We start from the raw sequence: 22078 nt of genomic DNA, 5'->3' as shown, positions 1-22078 counted from the left end.
CACATGTGAGGCCTGATGCGCTTGCACTGGATGATGCGCGACGGCTGCGGCAGCTGCTGCCGCTGCAGCGGCAGCGGCACTCGGCAGTGGCGCTACAGGTGGCAATGTTATCGAGAGTGTCACAGTTTGTGGCGGTGAAAGGCCGTGTTGGGCATGCTGTTGTTGTTGTTGTTGCTGCTGCTGTTGTTGGTGCTGCTGATGTTGTTGCTGCTGTTGGTGTTGTTGTTGCTGTTGCGCCGCAGCGGTATTGTTTGTTGCACTTGCCGAAGCTGGCACCACTACTCCACCACCTCCTGCGCCGCCGCCGACGCCACCACTACCCTGCTGCGCTGCTAAATTATTAGCTGCCGCTGCTGCCGCCACTGCTGCCGCTGCGGCTGCGGCTGCTGTCGTGGTGGTGGGATGTCACTGGGCCACCACCGATGTGGGCGCGTTTTGTTGCACTACTACACCAGGCGCCACCGAATTCGGCACCGTCACATTTACTGGCGGCTGTGAGGACGATCCTCCACTATGCGCCGCGGTGGGCTGTCCCTGCGTTTGGAACGCCTGCTGGAACGGTGGTCCATAGCACTGCGGGAAGTACAGCTCATTCTTGACCACGGACTGTTGTACAGCCGCATTTTGCACAGCCGCCATGGCGCGTGGTAATATATTCGCTTTATTGTCGCCGCCAGCTGTAGCTGGATTATTGTTATTGAGGAATTGTGCCGCATTCTTAGTTTCGTTCATCAGATGATTGGCGGCGGCTGCAGCTGCGGCAGCTGATGCCGCTGCAGCGGCGGCATGACTGTTGGCATTCGGATTGTTGACATTAGCGGCGTTCGGATTGTTCGCGTTGGCTTGGCGACGCGCCTTTGTTGTATTCGGATTCATGTGGTTGTCGATGTGTTTGGTCACCTCGTTTTCGGTGGCAAAGCGACGTCGACAATTCGGCATCGGGCAGCAGAAAGGTCGATCGCCCTGTAAAGCAAAAAGGGGGAACGTATTAAAAGGGGAAGTGGAAGAGAATGATGACGAATGAGATCGAGTTGCCTATGGTGAGATATAAATCTATTACTTCTTAACCTAAATCGTGATGAATTTATGCTCTTCTTGCCAAATCTACAAGTTTACAACTACCTGGTGCGTGCGTGTATGCTGATCCAGTATGGCCTTCTGTCGGAAGTCTTTGCCACATTGCGCGCATTTGTATGGCTTCTCGCCGGTGTGAATACGAATATGCTGCGTTGGAGAACAAACCAAGTGTGTATTAGATATCAAGCGATATTCTGAAGCTCACTCAAAATATTTAACCTAACTTCGTAATCGTTACTCACCTGATTCAATATGGTGCGTTGTCGGAAGAACCGCGGACAATACAAACAACCGAACGGTTTCTCATTCGTATGTATTCGCAAGTGTTGCGTTAGGTGCGATTGTTGACGGAAACGTTTACCGCATTCTGGACAAGGATACGGACGAGACTCGATGTGTATGCAACCGTGTTGTAAAAGCGTTGTCTTCTGCTTGAACTCCTTGTCACAGATGGGACAACGTACGTAGAGTGGCATATTGGCTGGCCGTACACCGATATGCTGCAGCACATCCGGCAAGATCTTTTGCCCTGGATATGTATGGGGTGTATGAAAAGGGAAAAAGTGGTAGAAAAAATGAATCAACGTAACAACAGGTCGGTGGGGTTTAAAGTAACTAAAGAATTTATAAAATAAAGAAATTAACAGAAATGTACAACAGACTGATAAGGTACGATATGGTGGGGGAAACGTTCGTCAAGGGTAAAATGGCTTTTCGCAGTCGAAAAAATGCTGTCTATAAGAGATGTAATTCACCACATGAGTCATGCAGCTTGACAGAAACGGTCTTCACACCACCGAAACTCTAGAGTTACGAGTCCAACATTGTAAATTTGAAAAAAGCTTTACTTAAAAAAATAAATCTATTCTTCGTCATATTCTTCGTTAATTTCGTCAGACAAACTTCGTCGTTGATTTGGTTGTTTGAAATCTCATATACTGTACCATGATAAAAACATGTACTGTACTGTGTTTTAATTTTGACAGCGAACTTTCATCCGACGAAATTCTCTCAGCGAATGATTTTGTTTATACCTTAACTGTACTCCTTAAGCCTTTTCTGGAGTTATTGTGGGAAGTCGCGTTTTATATTTTTTTTTTAATTTTTGTATTTTATTTTATTTATTTTTTTGTTTTCTTTTTTACTAAAGGTGTCACTACCGCTTGAAGGCACACTGATTTTTTTTTTGTTCATAACAAGTGAGAAAAAAGATTCTTTCAGTGCTGACGTTGAACAAGTGCTATGCTTGAAGAATATCAAATTGAGTTTAGAAGTATGTATATTTAGTAGAAAAAATTTGCAAACTTTCGAGCCTTAAGAGACCTTTCCATTCCCTCCCATTCCCTGTTGAATTTCATTTAAAAATTATGTAGTATGGAATCCAATATGTAAACTATTCCGAAGAAAACCTAAAATAGAAATTCGATGCTCCTGTTGAATCCCAAAAATGGTTATGGTTATGTTTTTCAAGCTTATACCAAAAAAGTTGTAATCTATGACTACGTGTTTCTTAAAATCTGTATATAAGACCTTCCTAAGAAGCTATGAGCGCTACCTATATCCGCCTGAAGCCCCAGTCATTACGGTCAAGGTTACTGCCATGAGAGGCGAGTTGTGTCAATGCTTCGCATAGATGCCTTCTGATGTGCTTAATAAGGCACTCCGCACATTACGCGCCTAATCATAGTAGAGCAGACGTTTCGTCATGCCGAAACGAATGCACGACGACTCCACTTCTGCACACTTGCGCGCCCTGAAAAGGCCCTGGTGGCACACACTACACATTTTCTGACCGTTCTTTCTTATTGAAACACTTCCGCGAATATTTCTGCTATAAAATATTGCATAACCGCTTATGGTTTAATACAATTGGCACGAGTTTTAGCACAAAATCATTAACTTTCAATATTTCCTATTGAAGTGACAAATATTTTTTATTTCCAACACAAAAAAGTAAACAAATCATGATTTCAAAACGGCAAGCGCCTTATAATGTTGGGCGCTTCGATTCATGAAGCTTTTATGATTAGGCCAAAACATGATTATGAATCGTAATATACAGAGCTTCATTGAAGTACATGTGCTCGGCATAAAAGCTTCATACTTTAGTATGCCGGAACGATTACACTACTATGACTAGGCGCTTAATGTGCGGAGTGCCTAAATAAACAATTGGGTATTGTTATTGGGAGTCTCTTGAAGATAACCAGGGTTTTCCGATCGAAAAATATTGATTTTCAAGAATTCCATACCATTTCTACGAAAAGTTGTTTTTTCCCCATTTAAAATACATGCAAAACTCTGAGCGCTTTGAGCGACCCGTAAATACTTTTTGATTTCAAAATCAAAAATAAGGGTATATTTTTTCGATATAGAAAAATCGTTGGAGGTAAGAGCATTAAAATTCCGACTTTACTTATTTTGGACACCCCTTATGTGCATATATTTCGAAAGAAACGGACTCAAATTAACGCCACTATCACGAGTTGTTTTGTGAAAGCTTAAAATAAATAATATACATTTCTTAAAGAAAAGTGACACCATTTCTAAAAATTGTTGATTTCTTCGATAATAGTACCTTGATTCAGTCTCGTTGAAGCAAAAATCGAACGTGCTAAAGACAATAAATTTTACCAGCTAAAGAGACAAGGGTTTCATATGATATAGAACTATGCGTTGTGGATCTTGTCTGTGTTGAACCGTATGCTATCCGAAAATTCGTCCAAGACGTGATTTTAATCTAGGTGGGAAAGGCCGTTAAATACTTTGTGTAGCGTAGAGCACTTCTTCGAAGGAAATCGGCCTAAAATTTTACTTTAAAAAAAGTTTCAGCTTGTTATATGTGTGACCTTTGCATATAAGGTGTTTAGACAGAATAAGTTAGTATGCAAGTCTGGAGGGTAAAGATCGTGATCGACAACGACACAAATTGTTTAAAAGAATTACGTTTCCTTCTCATTTTAGCAACTGCCAGATTAAGCTTAAATGAGCAAATGGAGTAACTACATACATATATGTTCGTATGTACTTTTATAATAAACATACAAATGTAGAGAAGGATAACAAAGAAAAAATTCATAAATACAATACATCATATACATACATACTTAAATTGTAATAAAAAGAAAATTAAAAAATTGCTGGTATACGTACAGTTTTTATTACCTTTGTTGTCCTTAAAATATGACGGATAATGTATACCGCCGCTGCCGTCAGGCGTACCCTGTGAATCCTCGTCATGATAACCGCTCCCGCTGGCTATATCATTCTTTGTGTCAGTCTCATCACCCGGATATGGAACATCCTGTGGCCAAAGAGTCGGATGTGGACCATTCTTGAAGATAAGATTCGGTGAGACATCTGTTTATCGGCACGAGAACGTTGGTGGGTTAACGTTTGCGCGACGTGCGAATGCAAATGAAACGAAACGTAAGAGCAAATAAGCCGTTAGTACATAATGAATTTGGGTGAATTACCCGATTTTTTTGCTTTTATATATTTTTTTTTATATAAAGAATAATTCTTAATATTTGCTACGCTAAACTACAGTAAGATTTGAAATGATAAATTTGAAGAACAAGTAAATAATTAAATTGGATTAATTTTTAGCAGGCGAAGTGCTTCAGCACTTTTTGGGCTTCTTACGTTTTTTTTTTTAAATTTTGTTTAAGGTGTTGTCTTAGGTATGTTATAATTTATGGTGACGGTATTAAATTTAGCTTAAAGTTATGCCAAACAAGTTTGTGCCAGATTATTATGCCTTTTCAAAATGATGTGTTGCAGGAGACTAAACTTTGACCTGAGGTTGTCCTAATACTCTCAATTAAAATGTTTAAAAATTAATAACCGTTATATAATAATTTAGTAAATAAATTAAAAATGAGGCTAAGGTCAGTTGAAACCTGAGTTTGATTAAAAAGGATTTTTATACTAAGGATGGTATATTAAATTATATTTACACCAAATCAAACTGGATTTAAGAACTGAAAAAACTGAGTGCCTAAATTTTGGTAGAAAACTATATTTATGTACTCAATACTTGCTCATGTGCATTAAATTAGTGTTAAGATATTTATGTATGTAGATATTTCATTAAGTTCTAGTGTTATAAACCTTTAAAATATTTCTTTTGTCAATGAGTTGAGTACCAAAGTGATAGCACTATGATTCCAGATGTTATTTAAATAAGGGTATAATTGGGGTGTTCACAACAGTGTCGTAGGTGTCGTATGTCGTAAACTTTAAACGCCTAAAAATTATATTAAGGGGGTTCGCAAAGTACCATCAAAGTCATATTATGAATATTTGTAGTGCCAAAAAATAGTTGGTTGACATTTCAAATTCTCTAAACATTTGTTTAAGCTTTTAAAGTTTACGACATACAACAATACGACACTTACGACACCATTGTGAATTCCTCAAACGAAATATAGAAACAGCACTGTAACTCATGTGCAGAACTGAGTTTCATATGAGGCCCTAAAAGCAGAAGTGCTTATTGTAGCTTTGTTTTTTTAAATTAAGCGACTATTATTTTCAAAATTAACACATTAGAAACTACTTAAGTAGTCAGGTACAAAAAAAAAATATTGTGGTTTAGGCAACTTCTACTCTCGCGGCCTCATATTTGTATTGTAATTTTTGGTTGAAATTAAGTTTTCGTGCTGAACATTCAGTACAATAACGTTAAAAAATTTACTTAAATTGCTGATTACTTAAGATTAAATACTAAGTTCAGTTTTGAAATTTAGTTTTAAAAATTTAGTGCCACAATTAACCCAAAAAAAATATTTAAAATTTAGTGCAAAAAAGTTGGCACCAAATTGCGAAGACACAAAAAAAAATAACTGAAGTTTTTGGTACTAAATTTAATTTTAGCACTAGTGTTGCGTGCTGAGTACTTAAGGTTAAATACTACATTAAATTTTTAGTACTTGAAATTTAACAAAAAGTTCAAGTACTGAGTACTTAAAATTTTAGTGCGAAAATTAAAAAAAAACCAAAAAATATTTAATACTTAGTACAAAAAATTTGCAGTAAAATAGTAAGAAAAACACAAGAAGTATTACTGAAGCTTTTTGTACTAGATTAGATTTTAGTAAAAGTGTTGAGTGCTTAATTCTTAAGGTAAATGAGTAAATTAAATTTTACTACTTAAAATTGTACCACAATTTAAAAAAAATATTCGAAATAAGTACTGAGTACTTAAAATTTCAGCACCAAAGTTACAATAAACCAAAAAATATTTAAAATTTAGTAAAAAAGAGTTTGCACTAAATTGTTAGGAACATAAGCATTAACGAAGTTTTTGATACTAAATTAGGTTTAAGTGCCAGTGCTGAGTACTTAAGGTTAAACACTAAATTAAATTTTTAGTACTTAAAATTTAGTTAATAAAATTTAGTACCACAACTAATAAAATTTTAAGATAAGTCTAAGTACGTAAATTTTAGTAGCCGAAATGCAATAAACCAAAAAATATTTAAAAACATAGTCCCAAAAATTGGTACTCAATGAAATTTTAGCACTAAATTGGTAAGCACAATTATAGGAAGTATGATCCAAGTTTTTTGTATGAAATTAGATGATTTGGCACTAGATTATACAATAAATTCTTCAATCAACCAAATACTGAATATTTTTTATTAGATGAAATACTTAGGTGTTTCGATATTAAATGGGTTCAGTGTTGAAATTTTTGCAAAAATAAAGTTTTATTACTAGAACATAAAAAAAAGTTATACAAGACACACAAGTAAACCCTGTTCGCGTAAAAAAAAAAAAAACTGTTGGGCCTAAATGCGAATGAATTAAATTAAAACAGTTTTCCCCTTAGCCTACAATTTTGACTCTAGTTTGAGCCGTGGAAAAGCAACATCATCATTCTGAAAAGGCAGCCATTTCCTTCTATCAAAGGTGCATAGAAGACGAAAGCGTATTGTAAATTTTGAAATTTGGAATTTTGCAGGGGCATTAGCAGGATTCGTCTGTCTAAAGCTCTTTCCAAACTGGATTTCCAAACTCGATCCTAAACTATCTAGCAACTTTTGTTGCGCCTAAATAGACTGCATGCGCCTCCACTAGCTAGCTGTAAGCATGTACATATTTAGTAGGTAGTTTCATATATGAGAATGACTGATTGAATGTGGGTATGTGTGTATAGGTCTGCCTATCTAACTCTCTGCCTCTGCCTAAATAATCAAATTCTGCAAATTTGCAATTTGTTCAATTGTTTCAATAACTGTCGCTCGCCTTGGTGGGTGCGCACATGTTGATTGAGGATGGCCTTCTGGCGAAAGTGCTTGCCGCACTCTGGGCATGCGTAGGGCTTCTCACCCGAATGGATGCGTATATGTTGGTTGAGTATCGCCCGCTGACGGAAGCTGCGCGAACAATAGCCGCATGTGAACGGTTTCTCATTGGCGTGTATGCGTAGATGTTGTGTTAGATGCGATTGCTGTCGGAATCGTTTGCCACACTCCGAGCATGGATATGGACGAGCGTCGGTATGGATGCGATCATGTTGAAGTAGCGTACTCTTCTGTTTGAAATCCTTGCCGCAGGTCAAACACTTGAATAGACGTAAGTCGCTGTGTGGTTTTGGCGGTTTATTGGGATTGGGATGACGACCACGACCACTGCCTGTGCCGGTACCTGTGCCCGTACCAGTACCACCAGCGCCAGTTGCGGTAACGTTGCCATTGCCTGCGCTCCCGTTGGCACCAGCCGCGCCTTCCGCGCCACCATTGCCATTGGCACCACTGTTATGTGCATTGCCACCATTCTGTTGCCCATTGTTACCCTGTGGCCCACCACCACCGCCAGCGCCTGGCAATAGTTCGGGCATAGCGTATGCCTCCAGACCACCGTTCTGTTCCATGGCGCCTGCCATGCCGGGCAGCACTGGTTTATTGAGATAGTGTAGTGCAGGGAAGCCGGGTGGTGGCAGCATAGCGCCCTGTGGCGCGGGATGGCGTGGCGCATAGTAGCCGCCGAGTTCACCGCCCTGCGGCGCTTGGAAGTTATCGCTGCCCTGGCCCGGTTGCGACGGACCACCGTTCTGTACATGTTGTTGCTGTGGGTTCCCCGCGCCGGCATCGCCACCCGACGACTGGTGTTGTTGCGGATCATTGTTGCTTTGGTTTGGATTGGGCGCCGAGTTCTGTTGTTGGCTGGCCTGCAGGTTGGCGACCTGCAATTGCATTTAAGAGAAACGGAAAACGTAAGCACGAAAATATTTTGTATTTTTAATGTGAACGCGCAGTACTTACCTGGCTCATGGTGACATCATCATCGGGTGGGCCACCGCCATTAACGCGCTGCTGCGGCGGATACGGACTTGTGGATGGCGAACCCTGCTGCCGTCCAACACCACCACCGCCATCGCCGCCATTTTCACGTACATCGCCGGTCGGGCTATGTGGCTGTTGACCCTGTTGTTGTTGCTGCTGTTGCTGCTGCTGCTGTTGTTGATGCTGCGCTACCGCCGCGGCAGCTGCTTGCGCGGCGCTCGCTATCTGCGCTGCCGGATTTTGTCCATTCTGTTGCTGTTGCGCCTGCAAATGTTGCTGCGCCTGTTGCTGTATACCTGGATACATTTCACTGCCCCATTGCGCGGCCGAACCAGCAATCGCAGCCGGATTGCGCTCGCCATCTTGTGAGTCCTTATACAGCACATATGGCTGGCCAGTGTCCTGCGTGATGCAGTACATTATTTGACGCGGCACCTTCAGTCCAGCGGCGATGCAAGCCGCAAATGATGCGGAGAAATTGATCGCCATGTCGCTGGAGGGAGAGGTGTGCGAGTAGGGAGTGTTTTGTGGTTGTTGCTTGTTATTGAACCTCACTTTGAATGCTTTTTGTTTAGCTGAGGTTATGCTGAAATATGTTAAGAGATCGCGCAAAGTTGCGCGATGTAGTTTTCAAGCTTGTAAATCAAATATAAATTTTTATTGCTTTTGCAAGCTCATTTTGGCTGTTTTTCATTCAATATGCTTTCGCTTTAGACTTCTTCTTTTCTATTGAACTTGGACTGCTATTTTTAGCTTCATTTAAATTATATTCTCCGTTGGCGTATATTTTGCCTTTAATGTGCTCATTATGTTCTTCTTATGTTGAAGCACTTTACCTTTCAATTCTTTAGATTTGTGTGCTTAAAGACTGTCTTTGTTGTTGCTGTTTTCAAGGGGTTTCTCATGTTTTGCTTTGACACCAATTTTTTTTTATTATCGCGGTTTATTTCCTTTCTTCTTAAACGTTGAATTTTAGTTGATGGTTATATTAATTATTCTCTTCGTTTTATGCTGTTTATAATTTGATTTATTTAGTTTTTGCTAAAAATCTGTACATTCCATCCAGAACTGGATTTTTATATCTGAAGTTAAAACCTTCTCTTTTGCATATATATTTTCGCAAATTTTTTGATGTTTTTGGAATATCAGACAGTCGACCTGTTCGTAGTTGTGGACCTTCTATGACTAAACTGTGTCTGCAAAAGAAGAAAAATAGAGAAATATGGTTAATACCCCTGCGAAATGCACTCCATGCTGAAAGAAATAAATTATAATTCCTAAGGTCTCTATGACCTGAATAAGTACCTTAGGTTAACCCTTTAAGGACCAATGGCCCTTAAATTGGAAAATCAATTTTTAAATTGTAGATTCTGATTTATTAGTGGTGTTTGTATACTCCCGATTTAGCACATGCCAACTATTTCCTGATTCAAGAAATGAGACCCCTGATGAGTTCTAAACCAAATGTAAAGCGCCGCCGAAAATGATTATGTTAAGTTGGAGACCGTCTTTTTTACCGAAAAAAAAAATTCAAAAATCACTATTACATATTTGCTTGGCTAGGGTAATTAACCTTTCACTATTGTGTGATTGAAACACACAGAGTCTATTTATCTATTACCTCTTTTGTTCAACAAATTCAACCCCAAAAAAGTAATTTACGAACAAACGCCAAAAAAAGAAAAATTAATTCTTTAAGTAGCGTTTTCTCACGTAGCTTTTAAACATGATTCAATAATAAAAGGTTTGCTCAAAAACCAGTTTTCTCGCTCCCTCTTGACACAATTGGCCCCCTTAGCAACTCACTGTGTGTGGGTTCATGTGTGTGTGCAAAGCTTTTGTAAGGGAGCTAAGGGAGTGTCAAAACTCAAAAGTCACTAATTAGCAAACCTTTAATTATTGAATCATGGCTTTTAAAAATTTAAAAACTTTAAAAACATTTTTCCGGAACAAAATTTGTGTTTAAAGTGCAGATAAATTTTAAAAGCTATTTGATAATACGACCCTAAATCTTTAAATTTTTAAAAAGTAAATAATGCCCTTTTTATATTTTTTGTTTCCTGCTTTGATTTAGATTACACTACTTTTTGATTAGAGTAATCTATGACTAATCAGGATTTTCTTTGCTGTGCCCTTTCAAAATTCACATAAGCGAAAGAAATTCATCAATGAATTGAACAAAATTCTTTAAAATGCTTATTGTAGGGTAGACATTTTTTCTTTCAAATTAGGCTACTATAATTAACTACTTTGGCTGCACCGAAATTCGAACCCGGACAGCGATGATTGCGAGCTCAGCGCGTTAACTGCTGCGCCATAGCGACAACGTAGAGGAAGGCAGGTTAAACGTATTTTTATGCCAGAGCACCTACCTTTAGCTGTCGAGCTGGATTATTATGAACAATACTTATGCCTTTGTGAATGGCTATTTCAGGATGAAAAGGCTATAGGTATGAAAATATGATTTGAATTGTAAAATCTTACCTATTAATAAACATTATTAGATGTAAAAAAGGAAACATTAATTAAAAAAAAAAAAACAAGGAAAACATAAAAATATTTTTTTTATTTACACAGAGCCTTCAGCTCTGAGGTTTCGGTCAGTCTGTCGCAAAAAATATATGCGATTAAAATGCCCCAACGTGTTAGTGGACCATCCAACCAATTAAGAGAACTTTCAGAAGTGCCGCTGGCCAATTTACAATTTGTACCTACATACATATATATGTAATACCATGTCCTCACCAAGATGTTAACAATATCAAATCGAACTTAACCACGTCACTAACTATTGATGTCCACACTGCGGTTTGAGGTTTATAAAACAGTACAATTGTAGAGAACAGTGTTCGGACCTCCTATTGATTTAGAAATCCCTCAGGTTACTTAATTAGGAATATAACAATTCAACTCTGAGCTACTTAACTCTCTATTTTATTATTTAACTCAGGATATTCTGCAAGTGGACCCTAATGTGCTAAAGAATTCGTAACGATTTCGAATTTTACTTTTTTCATAGCCAGATTCGCAAAGCAATTTAAATGAAAAATGATTTTTTTATTTGAATTTGATATGGAAACTGACAGCAAAAAAATAATTTTTCACTTATGGCGTTTCGTTTCTACTAAATATGTTGCTTTCTCATTGCCCTCTTCTTAATATTTGTGCTTAGAGACCAAATAGAAAGCACCATTTTTCGATAGAAACGAAAACGCCATTAAATTGTTTTCGTGAGACCGGCAGTCAGAGAAAGCCTGTATACTTGTTTTTAATTATAGCGAACCGGGACTAACACTGCTATTTCCTAGAAAAGACAGGCGCCGATTTACCTATTGACGTGGGCATGATATATCAATGGCACAAATGGTTCTTGCACCCCTGAGTTACACATGTACTCGAGCACAAGACTTCTAGTCGTACCTGTAATTTACCAGATGCCAATGAAGCTGTAGAGCATTTCCTGTGCAATTGCCCAGCACTGGGTAGAACAAGAATCAGGTCTCTAGGTACCAGGCATAAGTCGCGATTTTTATTTTAGAAATTGTCCCTAGCATACTAAGTACATACCGGAGTTAATAATTATGCGAATTTCTTTGCCTCTAGTAAATACAGTGACTCAAAAAATTATCACGTGTTGATTTTTTTTAAATATTCGCATTGGTTTTCGAGCAAAATTTTTTTTTGGTATTTTTCTATAAAAATACCATCTAAGCTTTGACTAAAACCATATAAATCACAATTTCAAACTTAATACAAAATTTAGGAAAGTTTTTATGGGCTATAAAACTGCATACCAGCGTCAGGACTTTGCTTCGATCGGAGTAGATTTACTCCGATTTCTTTTTTAAATTTAAAATATACTCCCTACTCCGCTTGACCTAAAATATGCTCTGCTTTTTTACTTTTTCCATTCATATTAACAATTTATTTGTTTTATGTTATTTTATGGCCTTATAACTTCTACCATTTTTTCAAAAAAATAAAAGTTATTGTTGCTTGTCCACAATAGTTTTTCATATAAAAACGTCCGCGAGCTCAATAAGAATTGTTGAACTAACAATTTATTACAAAATAATATGGTAACTTCTTAAAGTTTTGCTCAACAACTTCTGTGTTGATCACCCAGATTTTGTATTGCAAGGTCTAACAGAAGTTGTCTCTTTTACTCTTCCTTGCGGTATCAGTTTTGATTTCCCAAAGCAGGGGATTGATTGAGGACCAGAAAAATGTTTTGGAAGGTACATATATGTTTAGCAACTTGGCAGGGTATATGCTCAGGTTAGATATTTACCGCATACTATTGCTAATGCCGAAAGAAAATTCTGAGAGACGAATCTGATTCAAAATAAGTACAGAGACAGGCTTAATGTCGAAACAGTTGAAAGCTTAATGTTCGCAAGAACTCTTACTAACAAAAGGTCAGAAATTTATACGCCGCCTGATAATTTGCTTATTTTTTTAACATTTAAAATTTTTTTTGGATGGAATTTTTGCTTTAAATTCTATATAGAGATTAAGCTAATTTAATTTAAGAGTTAGTATAGAAAAAAATTGTTGAACTGAAAAAGTACCTAAAGATGTAACAGCTTTTCCTTATACTATTCAATAAAAAGCGTTAATCTGCTCCGAATTTTTGATGAAAATTTGTTGGTTAAAGCTCAGACGGTATTTTATAGAAAAATAATAAAAAAAAACAAACAATTACCTCGAAAACATTAAGAATATTAAAAAAAAATAAAAATTTATACGTGGTCACTTGTTTGATTCACTGTATACATATATGTATCCTCTGGAACATATTTTTATTCGACAGTTTTATCCTACAAACTGGCCAATTTACTGAAAATTTTATCGATGGATCTCGTCACCCATCGGCATAGTCTAGTCAATTTATCATTTCCTGCAATCCATGCAACGTGCAAGTGCTTTGCAAGACTTCGAGAATACCCCTATTATACATAAATAAAACAAAAAATGCCTTTCAAATAAACAACAACACAACTTTCCATGCAATAAATCACGATTTTGCACAACGTTGGCACACATGCAACCACAGAATTTTTGCATGTTACAGACGGACATACATACATATATACATAACTACAAACCCGTGCTTAAGTTTTTCACGATGTATGCGCATACAAAATAAATACTGTATATAAAATTAAAGTAATGACAATTACTAAAGTTAAAAATGGTAAAACCGCATAGTTGATTTAATGCAAGGGCAGACATGGAGTAGAATTGCGATTTTATTGCAAATTGAGTTAGTGAGTACATATTATAGGATAATAATTACAGAAAAGAAATAAATAATTTTTTAAAATATTAAAATTATGGAATTTTTCTCTGACAGATCCTGATTTATTGTCATCAATACATTTAACCGTGTAACTAGATAAACTTTTCTGATCAGTGGAAATCGTTTTTAATGATAAATATGCAATTTTTTTACACATTTGTTTGCTCATGATTTATCGACCTCAGAAGCTACGAATACTTGTGAATCCACCAAAATATTTGAAATATGTGAAATTCCTTTGAAAATCTCGAAATTTTTTTCAAATTAAGTACCGATGTTTTGCGGTCGTTTCCACGATCATACAAGGCACACCAAAAAAAGTTGTGGTTTTTTCACCGTATTATAAAAGTTATTATGTATTTTAAAATTAATAACAGCTCTACGGCTTCGTTCTCAGAGATCATGCCAACTGAGTGTGGGGTTTTTCCTTCATAAGTGAAACCTGAATTTCGAGCTTGTGTTTAGTATTCCTGTGTCTAGCCGCCAAAATGTAAGAAAACCTTCACTTCACACTTCGCTACAGCATCGAAAGCGAAATTCTGTTCGACTGAAAATTCGATGCTCAACGAAAATTTCGACAAGGTTGCATAGCTCATAGTACGAATTTCACATATGATGTTCGATCTCCGATAACCAGCGAAGATCGAAAACCGAATGCAACTCATAAAAAGGGCCTTTATTTGAAGATATCTTCATAATATTTCGGAAAAATATTGGGATTGACGTGAGCTAGACTGATTTGGAAAAAAACTCCAAACACCGACTTTTTTTTTATAAATAAAATTAGCTTTTAAAAATATTTTTTCCAAAATATTATCTCAGATGATAGAAGAGTTTAAGCTTAAAAGATCTACATAGCATTTTTATCAACGGACTCAAAATAGTGAGATTTTCGGAGGTATTTTCAAATCGGTCCAACTCAAGTAAATCTTAATATTATTGCGAAATATTATGGCGAACGTCTTAAAATAAAATAAATTGTATGATTCCGATGGAAAAGCTGGACATTTATTTTTTTTTTGAGTGAAGCACTCTAGTATACATAATAAGCAATAAGCACATATTGAGCCCATATGCGAATTTTCGTGCCCACATCACACAAACGCGTATGACATCACGCTCTGCAAAAGCTAGCTATCAAGCGATCGACTGATTGGCGCCACAGCCTAAAATCGCCACTGTCAATGAATATAAGTAGTAGTGTTGAACGAAAACCGCAAATGCCTTTTAAAAGCAACAAACCGAGCTGAGAAGCGATCTTAGTTGGGATGTGAAATGGAAGATACAAACGCTGGAAAGGCCCTTTAGAAATTTTAATGAAAGAATTTGAAGCTTTTGGTATGAATTTCTATACTTTTAACCTAAGCTATTTTTGATTCGTTTTATGAAAAAACAAAAAATTACATTGGTCGATTGAGTTATGCCTGATCTAAGACGAACAGAAAGATGACTAGAAATTTAGTTTTAACAGGAAAACAGCAGGAATCAAGAGACATGGAGTTCAGCAAGCAGCAATCGCGGTCATCACTTTTAACTTAGATATGGATGTATACATAGAAATATGCCGTCAATTAACCCCACCTTACAGGCGCACACACACCTTTAGCAATCTGTGAAGTGCTATTAACCATTTTGTACACCTCTTGCGTTGCTGCATATACAAGCATACCTACATACCCATTTAAGCATTTAAGTTCGCCTTTATATATTCCAGTAAATATTTCATATTCTTATTTTTATCTACATATATGCATACATATGTACATATAGTAAATACATATATAAAATACTTCCACGCGAACGCGCATGCCAAGACCTTGATCCCGCATTAATGGGAAACTTATTGGTAGCGCACATTGGCATTGGCCCAAAGAGGAACGAATGTGCGCAACGAAGGCAGGCAGGCAGCCAGGCAGTCAGGCAGTCAGGCAGCGAGCCTGGCAGTGAAGCAGCGATATGCTTATGGTAAGCCAGCCAGCAGTCTGATTACACAGGCACTCATTCTACGCTCCATACGACCACTCCCTAACTCAACAGCTACATTGTCAGTTAGATAGACGGCGAACGCTTGACTACAATCAGTAGCTGCTGATCTTGAATTCTGACAAAGTCAAATACTATGTTGCACACCACCGCTATACTCCATACTACTCCTCACGCCATTTACTACGCTTGCGACTCGTTTGTTGCAGACTTATGCAACGTTTTGGTTACCCAACCCATTTCAGGTTGTTCCACGAGCTCTGACGCTCTAACTCTGACGGTGTCGTGATTCTGACGCTGACTTGGCTGGCAGTAGCGCAATCCAACCCAACCCATTTGATGCCAAGCCATTATCGCTGAAATCCACTGAATGCTTCAACTCTTAAAATATTGGTATATTCACAAAAAAAAATAACTGATTTGATTTCATTTCAGGATCAGTTTTTTTTTTGCAACTTTCTTACACATCACTTTTGTTGTTATTGTTTTTCGACTTCCTTTTAGTGGTTTCTCTGTGTCCCATACAAAATATTAAACGACTTCGATTGTTGAATTTTAATTATGTCATGACTCGCTTGGTTGGCTTGTGGTTTTGCATATTAACAAATTGCTAGGAAGAGGAATGCTGTGGCTCTTTAATTTGCCGTTTCCAAATATAAATATTGTAGACACTATTATCTTTTTATTTTTTTTTTAATATCTCTTCGGTCGGGCCGAATCACTCACCCGCATCGAGAATCTAAACGAGCTCTGAGGATCATAGCCCATTGAAAATGGTTAGGAAATCTGATAGCGGTACTGTGCTCAAGGTTATGAAACTGAGAGTCTAGTTCGTCAGCTCAAAATGTCTTAACTCGCTGGCTTGTTTTTTAAGTAATCAACTCAGAAGTTTCTGTACATACATATATATATATATATATATAAAGCTTCGAAACATGCCATTTGGCGGAGCGTTTTTATCACAATATTCCTTAGAGTGTAATCAAATGATCTGTAGCTTAAATACGAAAACTAATAGCAGTGATAAAAGAACTTATAGCAGTATCCGTTTAATAAAACACTCCACTCAAAACACATTTAAGTGATTATTTTTGAATTAAAAGAAGATAGGCAATCCATTACCGAGCTGACTTCGAAGGTCTGGTATGCAAATAAATCTAACGAGCAGTCAAGCCGATATACATTTTGAAAAAACGGCACCAATGGAGTCTATCTACTGATATATTATCTGCATTGGGTCGTGATAATCTGATAACACTTTATCAAGCAGATCTATTAGTACGACAGTTACAGAAAAATCACACCCTCATCCGAAACTTACGCGTTTAATATTATAGAGTTCCGAATGAGTTAAGTTTTTAAGACATCAAAAATGGCTGTAAAAAATTAAAAGTCAGTGAATGGAACGTCAGGAATGACTGGGCGGTTTGCAATTTCAAAATGAGGAGAACAATGTACTGTAAATATCTTGTAGGTGGGTGGTTCAGTTCATATTACGAAAAATTTGTCGATTTGTGCCGAATTATTCGTAGTGCTCATCACTTCGCTTTTAATCGATCGTATGAAGTTCATACAATGCCTCATACGTACCGGGTGCTTATGTTACATCAACAACAAAGCCATATAGGGTGGCGAGAATGTAAATAGGGAAGATACATTTAAGCAAGTTTATGCTTTTTTCTTAATTGTTTGGAACATTTTTATTTTATTTTATTTTATTTTTTAAATATAGCTTTCTATCCAAAAATCTATGTAAATCAAAATTTCAAATTTTGTAGCGCATTTATAAAAATTTGACGAATTTTAACAAATGCGTACCGAAATTTGAAATTTGTAATCGGATTTTTTAGAATTTTTTTTTTAAGTATGTAGTTTTATATCCCATTAAATTTTAGCATAATAAATCTGAAGTTTGAAGTAGCTAGAGCCGTTGACTTTTGGCAATTTTTTTCATGCATTTTTTTTAGGAGTATGTTCGAACATTTTTTGGTATGGGGAAAATGAGCAACACCTTCTACAAAAAAAAATTTCCAAAAATCAATGGTAAGTCCTAACTACTTGAAGCTTGCTTTTTTATGCCAAAATTTAATGGAATATGAAACTGCATACTCAAAAAATATCTAAACAATTGAATGGGCTACAAAACTACATATTAAGAATATTTCTAGGAAATCGAATTAAAAAGCGCAAAGTTTTGGTGAAACTGTCGAATTTTCTTAATTCTTGTACAAGGTTTGAAATGTCTATTTACCTGGGTAAAGGACACTTCGTTTATCGCCTTTGCAATATGGACAGTGTAACACCGGAACGCTCTCTTAACTCTTCGCTGCGGATGGGATATCTGATGTACAATCAAACACAGAAGATTAGAAAAGAATGGTCTCATCCACTTGTAGAAATGCTGGGATAGGAAGGATCTCAACTCTTTTGAATTACAGAATAGTTATATCTTCTAGGTTTCTAGGTTCACATTACCAATAAACTATTGACTTATATCTAATGAATTTTTCAAATAAATTACCTACTTCATTTTCTAAAATACATTAAGATTACATCACTAAGTTAGTTCTCCAGTTGTAGTGAAATTCATTTATCATTTATTAATATTTTCTTTAAAGTGAAAAGTGTGAAATTTCTGTTGTGAATTACATTTACCATACATTGTTTACATACGTAAATGCAGCAGGGCATGAATGTATAGGAAATATGTACATACATATATGTTTGCATTCCTGCTACATAAGTACTATATAGTACATATTGTACTTTTCAACTGCCGCTATTGCTGCTGGGTGCAATCACCCTGGGCAAGGTCAGTTACGGAGGCAAAGTAGCGATAGCTGACTAACGAGCGCAACCAGCTGTATAATCAATGCAAAAGTAATTGGTATGCAAACATACATACATATGTACATATGTATAATATTAGTACATTTGTAGTGTAAGTGAAAACCAGAGGCAAAAATGCATTTAAATATGAACATAAATAGTGTGCACATCAGGGTGACACACTTAAAAGAAATACAACTTTTGAGGTTCACAGAAGCACAGGAACCAAAGTAGTTTCTTTTCACCACACAAAAACACAATTTTGAGACTTTCCCGAAATCAAAAATCTCTACTAACTGCCTTTAGACACAGGAGGGTGCTTTAACGGACGTTGAGTTGGGGAAACTACCCATCACGTCGACCGTGCGGAACTTTTCAAAAGCCGCCTCCGCGGAACCACTCGGGCATTACATTGGAAACTCGCGTATTACATTTATTTATACACTGGAATGCAAAGATATTTTTGTAGACCAATTTGAGCTGAGTTCTGATAAAGAAGACGAAGACAAGATTGATGTCGTTAATAAAAATATTTAATACAAATAACTATGTATATCGAAAACTCTAATGATAGTGATAAAGTTATCGATAAAAACAAAAATTAATAAGAAAAAAAGTGCTATAAATTTTCAATATAACTATAACTATGCGATACTTTACTTAAAATGGCAGCCACTTTACTTAAAAGTTTTTGTTTTTTTTAATATTTTTATTGAGCTTTGTACCACGATTGTTTATTAGGAAAAATTGAAAAAGCAACAAAGTCTAAGCGGTAGAAGTTATAGCACTATTTCGGAGATCACCACATCTCCTCATCAGACTTCTTTTTTTTTCCTAGACTTCAGCAGGGAAAGTTTTTTGCTCAATACTTTTTCTATATAACAATGACAATGTCGATAGCAATACATCTTTAAATCGATAACAAAAGGTGCAAAAATAACAAAAGTCTACCGATGATGATACCAGTATGTATTAAGATGAGAAATGATTGATATTGTTAAAAATGTCGAGCTAAATTTTAAACGATATCGATGTAAACTAATGAAAAGTTATCGATATCGATGATGTTATCGAATCAAATTTTTTAATTTATAACATCGATGAAAAAGTAAGCGATAACGTTATTTTAATGAAAAATATAATGATTAAAATATCAATAACGATAATAATATATGTATGTATAATAGGGTCGTCCTTAAAATATCAACATCACAGGCACACCTTAATTTTGTTCTACGTACGAACGAAAGACATCCACGAAAACCTCAAAATGTTAAGCAGATTTTTAGGGGTCCGCTACAAGGGTTTGAAAAATTATTACTAAAAAAGTCGCCAAAAATTCGACAAAACTGCGACTTTGACAAGAATTTACGAATACACATTAGGGTGGGCCAATTTTGTTCGATCATGCGCGTATAGCATAGGAGGATTCTACTCGTAATTCTAAGCAAATTTGCCGAAAAAACTATGGGTCTCAAATCAATTTGGAATTTGCCATATTGCGAAATTAGATTTCTATGTTCCTCATGCCACAAAAAAAGCCTTGTGGCGCGTTTTTGTTTTTTAATTTAAGCACTTTACGACACTCAAGCAAAATACTAACAAACCTTTTTTCGCAATTTGGCAAACTCCAAATTGGTTTTAGATCCATCGTTTCTTCGCTTAGAATTACACGTAGAATCCTTCTGCGCCATATATTCATAGCCGAAAAAATCTCCCATAAAAATTGGCCCGCCCTAATATATGTATATGAATAGGTTTCAATAATAAGTAAAACTTATCAAATTTCAAGTAAAAATTTAAAAAAAACTTGCAATTTAAAACAAAATAAATTTTTTCAAGCACTGGTAGTGATATATAAAATTTTGAAATTTAGGGAGAAAAAATAAAGGGTGTCCCATACAAACTCCAAATGTAGATATTTTAAGGACCATCGTAATGTTTAGGGAAAAGTCTGAAAAGCCAACCTTAAGTAAGATCACCCTAATGCATATACATACATACATAAATAAAGCCTAAGATAAGGTACTTTGACGTAGCAAAATACGAACGATAATTTTGTTTAGTAATATTTACAAACGAATATAAATGCAAAACTAACAAAAATAGCACCTATTCTTTTTCCGTCTGTGCTTGTGTATTTCTATCTTTGTTTTTGCGAAAATAAAGCAATTGAAAAATTGCAAAGAAAGAAACTCGTAAAAAAGCACATCATAAATGTTGTTGCAGCTGACTAAAACAGCAATTGAGCACAGTTTACATTGGCTGATTGCTTTACTGCCGCACTAACAAACTAGCTGGCTAGCAGGCTGGCTGGCTGACTGAGCGAGTGTCCAACCGCCCGTACGCTCGACGACTTTTCGATTTGTGTATTGTTGCTAAATTTTTATTGCACTCATTGTTATTTGCAATTGCAGTGATGTTGGTTGTCTATACGCTTTAGGGTAATGAATTGCTGTACATTAACAACGCCTGACTGCACCGGCAAATCGACACCGAGCCGACCTGAGGGACTGACTGACGAACGAACTGACGCACTGACTCACTCGTCGTACACGCATTCACTTATACGAGTACAAATTGTTCGAAAACTTTTCTGACTGAGTGTGTTGCACTGGATGAATTATTGTGCCGCATTAGCAAACATTAGTGGCGGTAGTGGAGGTGGCTTGCTGTAGCTGCCTCACGCACACATTTGCGCGCACAAAAGAATAAGTTACAAAAGGTGGCTGATTGATGAATAGTGAGCGTGAGCGTGAGCGTTTTAGGCGCATAGCTACGATGGCAATCGACAATCAACAACAATCAGCAGCAAGCAATCGACAGTCGAAGCGTTGTCAGCCGGCAGTCAGCAGCGCGGCATTCTGATAGTTATTGCTGCCAGTGACTGCCAAATGGAGACTGGGGAAACGGTCGGCGCTGGTGGCGGCAGCAGACAGCCGGTTCAGCGCGCCATATAAATATGTACATATATATGCGTATACGACTGCGGCGACGGCGGCGCCGATACGCATAAACTACCTTGAACCCAAAAAATGAACGCATTGAACGCATGCAGTGCAGTGCGAACGCAGCCGTGTGTCAAAGCAAAGCAAGGGAGAGTGATATGGAGGGCAGCACGCACGCTTGGCGTCAACGGCGCATTGGCACTGCATTAGAGCGTTTCGTCGATGTCAATATACCCTGCAGAAAAAAATTATCAATTGATAAAAAGTAGCTCACTTGTAGTTAGCTATTTTGCGGGATTTCTATAAAATATATTAATTGTAGTTAGCTACAAAAAGCTAACTTGAAACTAGTTGACAAGTAATGAAGGATCTTGTTTTCTTTTAACGCATTTCTGTTTAAATATCCTGCACTTTGCAAATACTTTTTCGAACTGAGGACAAATAAAACGAAGATCGAAATTTCATATTATCATTTTGAAGTTATGTCTGACGGGGTGTTGGAATATGGGACCACCTACAGCAGAATATTTAAGAAAATATGAAATGTAATAAAATAAATAAAGTAAATAACAATATTCAACAAATTTTTATTGAGCTTGGGCCGTTTTTAATGAAAAACATATTGCGGAAAAGCAACAATAATTTGA

General features: G+C 36.8%; 1 protein-coding gene across 2 annotated transcripts in view; it reads right to left on the bottom strand.

The window, feature by feature from the left end:
- Window positions 1-233: 233 nt before the first annotated feature.
- jim (zinc finger protein jim) overlaps window positions 234-22078 on the bottom strand; it is an 80591-nt gene continuing 58746 nt past the window's right edge. The window contains exons 3-8 of one of the 2 annotated variants that reach the window (XM_017635441.1): window positions 8349-9565; window positions 7330-8269; window positions 4231-4437; window positions 1320-1606; window positions 1120-1224; window positions 234-963 (exon numbers count right to left, since the gene is read on the bottom strand). In XM_017635441.1, the coding sequence (XP_017490930.1) occupies window positions 406-963; window positions 1120-1224; window positions 1320-1606; window positions 4231-4437; window positions 7330-8269; window positions 8349-8858 (2607 nt within the window). In that variant the 5' untranslated portion in view covers window positions 8859-9565 and the 3' untranslated portion in view covers window positions 234-405. The remainder of the gene's footprint in view (window positions 964-1119; window positions 1225-1319; window positions 1607-4230; window positions 4438-7329; window positions 8270-8348; window positions 9566-22078) is intronic. The other variant, XM_017635449.1, reaches the window with a different exon arrangement.

The sequence above is a fragment of the Rhagoletis zephyria genome, unplaced genomic scaffold (assembly GCF_001687245.7).
Source record: "Rhagoletis zephyria isolate East Lansing unplaced genomic scaffold, Rhagoletis_zephyria_1.1 Rzeph_scaffold_00122, whole genome shotgun sequence".
NCBI lineage: Eukaryota > Metazoa > Arthropoda > Insecta > Diptera > Tephritidae > Rhagoletis > Rhagoletis zephyria.
The sequence above is the reverse complement of the archived record's forward strand: the minus strand, read 5'-3'. Positions and strand labels throughout refer to the sequence as shown.